The sequence below is a fragment of the Phycodurus eques genome, chromosome 3 (assembly GCF_024500275.1).
Source record: "Phycodurus eques isolate BA_2022a chromosome 3, UOR_Pequ_1.1, whole genome shotgun sequence".
In the NCBI taxonomy this organism is placed as follows: Eukaryota; Metazoa; Chordata; class Actinopteri; order Syngnathiformes; family Syngnathidae; genus Phycodurus; species Phycodurus eques.
Window position 1 is genome coordinate 8821642 of NC_084527.1, and position 12530 is coordinate 8834171.

The 12530-nt window shown below is 39.7% G+C and overlaps 1 protein-coding gene across 3 annotated transcripts in view; it reads left to right on the top strand.

The window, feature by feature from the left end:
- Window positions 1-12530, top strand: part of ipo11 (importin 11) — a 112335-nt gene that overhangs the window by 63950 nt on the left and 35855 nt on the right. For 2 of the 3 annotated variants that reach the window (XM_061671921.1, XM_061671922.1), the window contains exons 20-22: window positions 2292-2405; window positions 5406-5521; window positions 8014-8090. In XM_061671921.1, the coding sequence (XP_061527905.1) occupies window positions 2292-2405; window positions 5406-5521; window positions 8014-8090 (307 nt within the window). The remainder of the gene's footprint in view (window positions 1-2291; window positions 2406-5405; window positions 5522-8013; window positions 8091-12530) is intronic. The other variant, XM_061671923.1, reaches the window with a different exon arrangement.

Here is a 12530-nt window from a genome sequence, read left to right on the forward strand (position 1 = left end):
ATATTCGGCTATGTATGTGTATTGCATTGTCATAATGAGAGCACCTTGTGTTTTTGTTCTCACATTTGTCATGTGAAGAGTTGGTTTGCTGGCGGCTTTATCTTTATCTCTGGCTCCATGTCCCTTGTTCTATTCCAGCGCCTTACAAAGTTTTATAATCAAGCAAAAGATCCCAGTGTATGTTCCGTAGCCTGGTCACATAGACATGACTGGGAACGTGGACTTGTAGTGCATGTCACCACACAAAAAAAATAAATGTTGTATTGAAGTTAAAGCTTGCCTCCTTAAAATACCCCAATTAGCCTGTGGCTTTTTAATCGCATATTACATCAACCATGCGCAGCAAGTATGGCATCGTAGGCTATGTATTTGTATTGCATGGTCATAATGAGAGTACTTTACACTTGAGTTCACCTTTGAATGAGGCTGCTTCTTTAACCTACACACCACAAATGGGAATCTGGGATCGAATTACTCTACATGCTGCGTATTAACATTAGAAAAACACATAATCATCTGGTGGATGGTGTCGTTTTTTTGCTGAGGGGAAAACAATAGGCAGAACACCAGTGTCTCAGCTCCGTAATAGTACAGAGGAACCACTAAAGTCGAACACAAACTGTTCTGTGATGTTGGTTGGCTTCAAAATTGTTCTAATTAAATAAAAAATAAAAAAAATGACAACATAGGCAATAATGTGAATTGTTCCAGGCTCACACTGTCGCCATCATACAACATTTAACTGTTCTGGCAATATTTTCATTACTATTTCATACAAGTGTATATAGTAAACTAAACCAAACCACTGAAAGTAAAAAAACTATCTTTGCAATCATTAGTTGCGTTTTAAGGTGACACTTGTGGTGTTAATCCCTTAGATTAGGGGTAGGCAAACTACGGCCCGCGGGCCACATCCAGCCCGTTGATCATTTCAATCCGGCACGCCAAAGATTGGAACAGAATCGCCCAAATAATACCAAAATTATGACGACATTCTTTTGACCTTGTCCTGTAATGCCGAGTGGTTCCACCAGGTTGTGCTGTAATGCCAATCGGTTCCACCAGGTTGTCTTGTAATGCCCAGTGGTTCCACCAGGTAGTGCAGTAGGCCACAGTGATACATTGACTTTGGCTGTTCTGTTTTACTCTGCTACTGCTCTGAACCCTTCTTCGAAAAGTCGACAGTGAGTGTGGAATGTTTAATATAGAATGGACTACTCAATACTTTTTCACTGAATTCCGGTCAAACGCTGTATGTCTAATTTGTTAAGAAACCATTGCGGATTTTAGAGGACTATAACATCAGCCGTTACTTTTCTACCAAGCGTGCTGATTATGCTAACAGCCAATCAACGCAGGAACTGATGGCTACAGCTCAGCGGTTAAAATCAAGCTTGCAGGCTCAGCAAAACACCTTTATCTGACAAACTGCTATCCAAGATTCAGTCACACAAGACCCTGAAACAGCGCCACGGGAGCTGCCGATGGAACTGATTGATCTCCAATGTAATACTGTCTTAAAAGAGAAGTTTAACTCTCAAACTGGATGAGTTCTATGCTTCATTAAGCGCAGACAAATTTCCAAAGATCCAGAAGATGGCACACATGATTCTGGTGGTGTTTGGCTCTACATATGTGTATGAACAGACTTTTAGTGTATTGTTTTGTTTTTTGTCCTGTTCGGCTGTTAGGTCAAGCAGAATGGAAAATCTGTATCCCTTTTATGCCGAAACAGTTTTACTGTGTCACAGTGGAGTTTTTTCAGGCTTCCGCTGTGGTATGATAATTGAGGTTTATTGAGAATCAGACTTGATCAGTCGAACAAAGACAAAAGACAAAGCACTAATTGTAAACAGGATGAGTGAAGTATATCATTACATTATCAATGAAACGCTAAATTTGGGTGTTGCGTGGGCCTGTTGTGCTACACCCTGTCAGGGAAGGACACGACACGATAGAACAGGACAAGGACAGGAGAAGAAGCATGCAGGACCAGTACGGTGCTTTTAGAGATTTTACTGTACTGGTACCCTAATTGACACCTCCAACTATCCGTAGTTGTTTAAATGAAGGCCCATGACCTCTATTGGCAGAAATATGATAGATAACCGGAATGAAAATGTTTTATGTTTAAAATCTAAATGGAACCACTTGGTCTCAATAATGCTGCTTTTTCACAATAATGCTGGATTGTTATAACTTTTCATAATGTATGGATGTTACTGCTGTGGTAGGTTAAGTTTGAAATTCTGTCGTGCTTACATTTTACAATACACTTTTTCCTGTTTTAGATCCGACCATATGTAGGCTGTCTGGTGCAGTACCTGCCCCTGCTTTGGAAGCAATCTGAAGAGCACAACATGCTAAGATGTGCCATACTTACGGCGCTCATTCACCTTGTGCAGGTAGGATGTGTTCCAAATCCAGGGCTGGCACTGCTCCTGCCTCATATTTCTCGTTACCCGAGCTTGTACTTTGGTATTTCCATCTTATTGTAGTCTCTGCAAAACAACTCCAGGGACACACTATTCTCTCCTAATGAAAATAATAGCATCAACCAGCTTGACAATGATCTATGCTGTAAAACATCACCTCATTTTTTACTCACACTATACAGTCAATGTCATGTAGAAGTCACAGAGGGGCATGAACTGAAGATAGTGGCATGTTTACACCCAATTATTGCTTGTCACTTTATCTACAAAAGTCATTCTTAGCATTTCCAAAACACTATTTTAAAAAAATTAAAAAAATTAAAAAATTAAAAAAAACCTTGAAAAGAGATTCTATCCTTATTAACCTAAAACCATGTTCAAGCGTCAAACACTAAGTTGTGCTGGGTAAAGCCCGAGGCAGCGGAGTGCTTTTCAAAGGCCACAGACTTAGTGACAGTCAACTTTGTGCTTTTTACCGACAGGCTCCAGTTTGAGGGAATGCCAGAAAAATTTACAAATGATAGAATATTTTGGAGAGCACATGGCTTTCACTTCCCAAACTGAGAGATTCGGCGCACGTACGCACAACACCTGTAAGGCAATGCTATGCACTTTAGACCTGCCGCACACCAATTGATTTGGCTAAACCTAACTGAAAAGTTATTAGTGGCCAGTCGTCGGCAACTAGTTTTGCTGATTTTCATAATTTTAATCACAGGTGAAGGGCGACGCAACATCACAGATGTAACGCCAAAAATGCCATGTTCTATCACCAGCTTTCACAGCAAATATAAAGTATGATGTGAGATCCAGCTTGCCACCGCCAAGCTGTACCAATACAGTATCTATATTATATACCGTAATCCCTCGTGTATAATGCAAATTTCCCCCCCCAAAAACTGTCAAAAGTCAATAGTGCGCATTATACATAGGTACAAGGGCAGATGGAAAAAAACTTTCACATTTTATAAATGTATGTCGCCATCTAGTGGTTATGACAGTGGACTCCATAATCTTTAAATAGAAGAGGCTTTGGATGATCAGAACCCTTCCTAGACCAGGCCGTCCGGCCAAACTGAGCAATTGGGGGAGAAGAGTCTTGGTGAGAGAGGTAAAGAAGAACCCAAAGATCACTGTGGCTGAGCTCCAGAGATGCAGTCGGGAGGTGAGAGAAAGTTCTAGAAAGTCAACCATCACTGCAGCCCTCCACCAGTCGGGGCTTTATGGCAGAGTGGCCCGACGGAAACCTCTCCTCAGTGCAAGACACATGAAAGCCCGCATGGAGTTTGCTAAAAAACACCTGAAGGACTCCAAGATGGTGAGAAATAAGATTCTCTGGTCTGATGAGACCAAGATAGAAATTGTTGGCCTTAATTCTAAGTGGCATATGTGGAGAAAACCAGGCACTGCTCATTACCTGTCCAATACAGTCCCAACAGTGAAGCATGGTGGTGGCAGCATCATGCTGTGGGGGTGTTTTTCACCTGCAGGAACAGGACGACTGGTTGCAATCGAAGGAAAGATGAATGCGGCCAAGGTCTCTGGAAAGACCTGAAAATGGCTGCCCACCAATGTTCACCATCCAACCTGAAAGAACTGGAGAGGATCTGCAAGGAGGAATGGCAGATGATCCCCAAATCCAGGAGTGAAAAACGTGTTGCATCATTCCTAAAAAGACTCATGGCTGTATTAGCTCAGAAGGGTGCTTCTACTAAATACTGAGCAAAGGGTCTGAATACTTATGGCTGTGTGATATTTCAGTTTTTCTTTTTTTAATAAATCTGCAAAAATTTCAACAATTCTGTTTTTTCTCTCTCAATATGGGGTGCAGTGTGTACATTAATGTGGAAAAAATGAACTTAAATTATTTTAGCAAATGGCTCCAATATAAAAAAGATTGAGAAATTTAAGGGAGTCTGAAAAATAGGGATGGATTTTTTTTCCCCCAATCCGATTCATCATAAAAATATATTTGACAGATTAATCAATTATTAAAATAATCGTTAGTTGCAACAATAATAGTATGTGCCCTAATATTATGTGGTCTGCGATTGACTGGTAAAGAGTCCACGGTGTGCCTTGCACCCAGATGTCAGCTGGGATAGACTCCAGCTCACCCTTGACCCTAATGAGCCATTATTTCTAAAGCCATTGTCTGCTTTAGAAATTTGATGGATGGATTAACGGCGTTAGAATTTGGAGCATTGACATCAGCTACTTTATATAACGCCTGATCAAATGATTGGTTTTATATAACGCCTGATCAAATGATTGGTTTTAAAATTGGCTCAACGTGTCACCTTTTATCAGATAATCTATGATCTGATAGAGGTAGAAATTACCTACTAATCTGCCCTTTATCTCCTTTGAATTATCCTTCAGTGTAGAAACATACTGTAGGTCTAGTCAGTCCCACGTCATGGTACATTGCACTCTAAGAACCAATTCTCCCGGAAGGAAAATTCCATGTTCACTGCTATCACTTGAAACACCATTAAATGTGCATGACCAGTAAATAAAGTGAACTACAGCTTTCATTTACACCCAAACGTTTTCTCGACCAGTCGAAGTAAATCGGCCTACACTTTTGGGTTAAAATGCACGTTGCTGTAAAAAAAAAAAAAAAAATCATTGTGTCTTAGTGCATGTAGTTTGTTAGGTCAGTCGATGGAGTGTCCCTGGAACCAAGATACTGTGTACATATCCCTACCCTAAATGTATCTTACATATCCCAAGAGTGTTACGCTCTAATAAAGGAACAAAGGGACATTTTAGTCTGAGCTGCACAACTGAATCCCAAGACATAATGTGTTGTACTAGGAATGAATGAGTTGGTCCTTGGTGACCTAACATTTGTTCCGCTTAACTCTTCTCAGACGGTCTGCAATGAAACACCTGTTAAGTTAAAAGTACAGTTTTTAAACCCCTCAACTTCAGTTGATCTGTTTTTTGTTTTGTTTTTCTTTGCAGGGCCTTGGTGCTGAAAGCAAGAATCTGTACCCCTTCCTTCTTCCTGTCATCCAGCTAAGCACAGATGTTTCCCAGCCACCTCATGTGTATTTACTGGAGGATGGACTGGAGCTTTGGTATGGACCATTACTGTTTCTTTTGTGGTCCACTACAAATCTTTTTGCGAGAATTTTAAAACCAATTCTCCCAGTGAGATCAATTATATTTGGAATCATTCATTTCAGTGGCTGTTGCCATTGTAAAACATTTGTTAAATGTACAGGCATTGTTTTCGGTAACATTAATTGTCCAGGTACTAGCAGAAGGTAACCATTCAAATGGTAATTGCGAAACAATAACACTTTACTCATGAACAAGGCTTTAATCATGAATTTAGGAGGGTTAATACACCTCATACACCAGATTAACTGTTAAATAAATATAAAATGAACTCAACCACTAATGTAAAATGCTGAAACACAGCAAAGGTATTGCAATAAAGTCCAGGAATGCAGGAAATTGCAAATTTACCCATTCTGCGACTATCCATATTTTCACGACCATAAGGCGCACCGTATTAAAAGGTGCAGTCTCAGTTACGGGGTCTATTTCTGTATTTAACACACACATAAGGCTACACCTTTAGCGTCCTCCTTCACGTGCACCCTTCCCCCTTTATGTCCGCATGTTGTCCTCAGTCACGTCTGCCTTCCTCTATATAAGCAGCGTGTCGGCAGGAAAAGCTCCCAGTCAGTCAAGCGGAGCGCTCATCAAAGTCACACAACAACATTTACAGATTTTGGAACTTGGTGCACGCTTAAAGCGCGCCGCATTATAAGGCGCCCTGTCCATTTTGGAGAAAATTTAAGACTTTTAAGTGCGCCTTATGGTCGTAAAAATACAGTAATTAAGGTTATCCAGTGTACCTTTTCGACAAGCATAGGACAGCTAGCCAGTCAGCGCCAAGTGCAAGAAGCTAACGTAGCAGTTATCCGGGACAGAGATCTAACAAAATTTAGGATGAGATTAGATCAATTTGGTGTACAGTGGAACCTCGAGTTAACTGACTTATTGGGGGAGGGGTTGTCCGTTTAAACCGTTTGTTCGTTTGAAGGATTTTTTTTTGTCACCTAAAAATACACAATACACTAACATAATTATTGTAAATAAATTTGAAAAATCTTGAAAATGTTTGAAAAAGTTTTAAAGTTGACCTTAACTTACCTTTAACCATTGCTGTGATGGTCTCATACTACCATGAGAATGCCATGATCGCTGGTGCTTGGTAGGCGTGATAATGCCGCGGTGGTGGAAAAAAGTTGTACCACAGTGGCGAATTGTAAAGTCTGATGTACCACTCTCTTAAGCAGGGTGTACACATACCGATTTTACACATCTTAACATCCTTATCTTCACACATGACAAGGAAAAAAAATCGCCAAGCGTGTGCTTACTACTTTTATAGTGTGTGGTGTACTCGAGATGACCAACAAAGCACTACACAAACATGGCAACATCACCAGACAGTTGTGAGTACATCTCCGAATCGGATGCCTGTCAAAGAAGAAATAGAATGTGCGAGGCTAATAGCTATCTTTCGTGGTAACTAAATTGTGGTTACAAACTCTTTTCCTTTTCATTTTTATTGTGGTTAATGACATGAGGCATGTTATACAAACACTCAAAACAAATTTCCTTTTATCAGAAGGGAGGGAAAATACTCAAATTCGGCTCGATTGTCTCTGTTTTCCCCGCATAATAATTACATTTTTATTTAGTCATCAGCTTTATTCAGCCCCTTACTTTAAAAGTGGGTAGATACAAGCTTTATTCATCTGACACCAGTGGTTGACATACATTTTTCTTTGACACGCCCCACACATTAAAAAGGGACCTAAACAAAAGTGCACAAGAAAAATCAGTACACCAAATGAAGGAAATATTCAGGGGCTAAACACTGCTAACACTTTGAACACAGTTAGAGATAAGTGGGTTGCTCCGTATCATTATATTTAAATTCTGCTTATTTTCATGCAATCAGGCATGGATGGAGCTGTGGATACATGGCGTCGCGCATGGTCTGTCTTTTTAATGTTTTGGATGCATTTGAAAGCACTCTCTCACATAACCTTTTGTTGTACCTGCAAGAGGTTTGGCTGAGTGCTGGGAAATTTTTGCAGGTGTTACCTTTTTGTTGCCCTCCTGTCATCTCTTGTCTTTTTAACTCTTGCCCTTAATCTCCCTCTTCTTTGTGTTGTTGCCGAGCACTGCAGGATTAGCGTGATGTAAGAGCATGTGGCAAAAAGCCCCCCTCCCCTTTCTGTCCTGTACTTTTATCTTCTCTGATAAACAGTCCCGCTCAAAATATCCATTTGCTTTGTTTACAGTTACTTGTTGAACCAATTTGGCTTTTATCTTCTGTCAAATTGCTCTCTTGATTCACATCAGTTATTTGTAATGTATAAGATCAAATCCGTCTGCTCGAATTGTTATATATTTTGAGTAAAAGCCACATGCGTCGGTCAAGGGGTTTGTTATTCCTTATTTTGCAAGGTTGTGTGAGTTTTGAGAATTTAAATGAACATCTTATTTCCCCCTCACCCCCTGGCCTGTCCCTCTCTTCATGCAGGTACGTGACTTTGGAGAACAGTCCAGCCATCACTCCTGAGCTGCTCAGAATTTTCCAGAACATGTCAGCTCTCCTGGGTGAGCCCCTCTGAGATTTGTTTCTGCTCTTTTAGTTTGGATTATTCCCCCCCTTCTGTGTTGTGATGTCAAACAACATCACAACATACTTCATTCTAGCGTTGATACATGTGTTGGATACTAAAAAGGCTTCATGCATATGCATGCATTCTGACAGGATGACAGATGTTTACGTCTGCACGCCATGAGCTGGCATGGCATAGACACGTCAGCTCACAAGGTCAAGTCTGAGTGACACCACCAGATGCTGGACCAGCCACAATTTAGAAAAATAATAAATCATCACATCTACTATATTTTATCCCAAAGGAAGAAATTCACTTTTCACTGTGCTGTTATGTGTTAATAGCGTGGAATACATCACACTAATTCACACACTGTCAACAAAGAGAAAGCAGCTCAACACTGTAAAATATTAACTTATATAGTGGCCAGAGGCATTTATTTACTTAAATGACCATGGGACTGTTAGGATTGTTACTATTAATTTGTACAAATGCATTTTTTTAACATTTAATATTATTATCCATCCATCCATTTTCTATAACGCTTAGGTTCATGGGTGAGCTGGAGCCTATCCCACCTGACGTTGGGCGAGAGGCGGGGTAGACACTGGACCAGTCGCCAGCCAATCGCAGGGCACATACAATATATTGTAGAAACCACTCTCAAATTTACGGAGCCCCAGACATGACAATGAAGGGAAAAAAAAAAAAAAGTTTACAAATGCAGCGTGCGCACGGAGTACTGTGGAACCTCAGTATAACGGACTAATGAGCGGGGCTGGTCGTCCGATATAGCCGATTGTCTGTTACATTTCTTTAGGCCATATTACTGTACAGTACAAAATGATTTTTTGTTTTTTTTGTTGCTGAAAATGCCCAGTACAGTACTGTCAATACATATTTAAAAATGTTTGAAAGTTTCACATTTGATGTCAATTTTAGCCATACCACTAGCATTCCAGACTCCAAAAGCTTGTATTTTGTATACCTCAGATTAAATTCCACGGCCATGCCGCTCTCTCTCTCTCTGCCAGTGGTCTAGACAACAGATAGAACCTAAATCTTGTCATATTGTGTATTTGTGACCCGGCAAGACGTCAGTCACATTCTCTTCCTGCATTGTGCCACAGCGCCAGTAAACAACAGTGGCCAATTCTGGAAATAACAGACTTTGTCAACAGCAGTTTAACTGTCTGATGGAAACGATTTTTAGGCACATTGTCCAGTCCGAACGGTCAGTTTTATCCAATATCTGTTATATCGGGGTCCGTTTTATCGAGGTTTCACTGTAGTTACTTCGTGTTCGTTATATCGGGGTATGTTTTATCGAGGTTCCATTGTAGTTACTTGGTGTTCACCGCTTCTGGAAAAAAGCTTAATGTAACCTAATGTCCAAAAACTGATCAGTAGTCACCAAAATGTATGTGGACATCTCTACCTATGCCCACTTCAACATCTGAAAGTGTCCTAATGTCTTGTATTTAAATTTAAAAATATATGTTTTTCATATATTTCAGCATAGACTTGCATATTTTGTAAGTGCTTACCGGTTTTTTACTCAAATATTGCACCCAGCCAGTGCAGAATCTGCATATTCAATGGCTGTAGTGGAAAACAAATAAGGTAAACGAGTGTGGAAAGAAAAGAAACTCAGCACTTTGTGTGGTGGAAAGTTTGCTGGACGATCTCATAACCAAAGTCATCAAACTGAAGTATTTATTATTTTTAATTTTTTTTTTTGCATGGTTACCTTCTTTAAAGGATATTTTTTGTACATTTAATAGTAAAGGTAACTCAAGGGTAAACAAAGATACTTATAAGTAACCCCTAAGAAACAGCTGACTGAAAGGCCTAAGCTTTGACAGAAAATAACAAGATTTCTAATCACATAGATAATTACAGAAGGACAGAAAAAGGTCTGAATCCCTATGATGAGCCTGGGTGTTTTTACTACAAACTATAAGTGACCTGTAATAATCCTGGCGTTGGCTCAGCCTCAAGCAGTTGGGCTAGCTACACCGAGCTCTGGAGGCAGGCCAGTAACTGGTGGCAGATTGAAGGCAACTGCCTGATTGAGCACCGGGTCGCTGCTTTTTTCGCTGCTTTGTAGTTGTGTGTGGTGAGAAGCCATATTGATTTGGTGCTTCTGCTGCAGACTGAATGAGACAGACTAATATGAACACTGGTTTAAACTTATTGGCTTACTGGAGCATTTGATCATTTGCAGCACGGATTGGATTCAATTAGATTTAAGAGCAAAAGACACACGGGACCAGCTATAGATCTTCATCTACTGCAGTGGGAAACTTGCAGCTTGTGGGCCATATGCAGTGAGAGCATTAGATATGACTTCCTTTGCTATTCTAAATCAAAATAAAACCTTAGATTACTTTAAAGATAAAACTACTTACGTTTAAGCCAAATGCTTATTATGCGTAATAATAAACATTTGTTAAGAGCATTGCATCATACTTTTTCCATAGATTCGGAGGACTTGGTCATCATTACCAAAGTGGAAAAATACTTTGAAAAAAATTTTTTTTTTTTTTTAATGTACAGTATGAAATTAATTTCCTGGTATTCTGTTCTGCCCATGCCCTCCTTAATCAAGATGGAGCGTCATGGAAAAACGATTGTGACTCGAATTTGTCATCTATTATTATCATTGGCTGAGTTTCCTATAGACCTGTCACGTTTCTCTCCTTTCTATCGTTATGTGAATTGCTGCTGCTTTCCAACGACTTTTACATTTGACGAAGTACTAGCTGAAAACACCGTCAGTGACAACTGACTAAATGCCAGACAAATGCAAATCTATGCACAAATTATAACCTATTTGCAAGCCTTTCCAGGAATTAAATAAATACGCTGTCCTTTAATTTGATTTAAATTCAGGTGTTACAGCCTTTATAAAAATCCAGTAAAGAAAAATAAATAAATAAAATGCAGTTCAGCCCTTTGCTATACCGTGGTTCACCTTTTGCGACGTCGCTGCATTGCATTTATTTTTATTTTTTTTGTCGTAGCTTATATTATGGATTATTCACGGGGGGGCATTGCATTTATTTATTTATTTTTTTGTCGTACTTATATTATGGATTATTCACGGGGGGGGGCATTCAATTCCCCACCCCCTCTTTCCATGCCCTGTGCATGGGTCCACACAATAGAGACACTTCAGGAAAGGTTTATTACATTCAGCACACTTTATTCACCCTGTGACTCACACTACCGATATTTGACTAACAGGTGAAAAGGTGACATCCGAGCGGCGCGTTTTGAGCAAATTTAGCAGACAGCGTCCTCAACGTCCGACAGTTTTTTTTCACTGATTTTGAAACCTCATTTTATATACTTAGCAATTTATTTATTTTTTTATTTTTTTAATTCATTCAAATTTGGCAGGCTTGTTAACAACACATCTCTGTGGTGTGTCAAATTTATAACATTTTTATTTTCACTTTACAGGGCCTTCAACATTTCCCTTGACAAAGAGCCCCATGACAAATATTATTCAGACCTAAATTTTCAACTAGACCTTTAACTTTTACACAGGCTGCAAAAATTTTCATTTTTACGCCTTTTTCATTGTCTAGACTGAACCGTGTAAAAATGCGTCACGAAATGGGGAGTCGACGTCAATTTTCCCCCTGCAGAGGTAGTATCAGAGCCTTAACAGAGGTTGGACAATTTTTGTACATGGGTAAGGGAATTATCCATTGAGTGAAGTGAGAAGTTAAACACCCAACATTTGTCCTACAATGATTTTATACGTCAGAGACTGGCGGTGACGTCATTTAATTAGCTGGTTGCGAAATACAATTCCAGGATGACTGTCTGAAATGTGCCCGGCGACTTCAGTCCTTTAGCCAGAAGACAACAATTCAACACATGAAAATAACTCCAAATTAGGCCAAGGTACCTGCTGTTGGCTGGCCACCAGTCCAGGGTATACTTTGCCGCTAGCCCAAAGTCAGCCGGGTCGAGGCTCCAGCTCAGCCACAACCCTAATGAGGACAAGTGCTACAGAAAATGGATGAATGGATGTGTAAGCCAGGATATGAATCAATTTAGACTTCAGTTACAAAATAAAATATTTCCAAACCTATTTTTGTCTTCATTTTATATTTTGCCTTATGAACCGAAAATACTTCCATCCCTCACTTCTTTCATTGAAGAATATTTGTTTGGAGAAGTCACATTAGCACATTTAAAGCCCCCTAATTTCTTTGAATGCGCTTGTGGGGGCAAATCTCGTCGCTGTAGAGAAAGATAATAGCTCGGAATGATGGCAGCAGGTCAGGACAAATTGGCACAGGAATTTAAAAAGGTTTGTCACATTAATGCAACAGATCAGAAGATATATAGCCTGTTATTTTGGGAACACAATTTTAAGCATGCATTTCAATATAAGTCCATAGAAAATGCAGCAAAT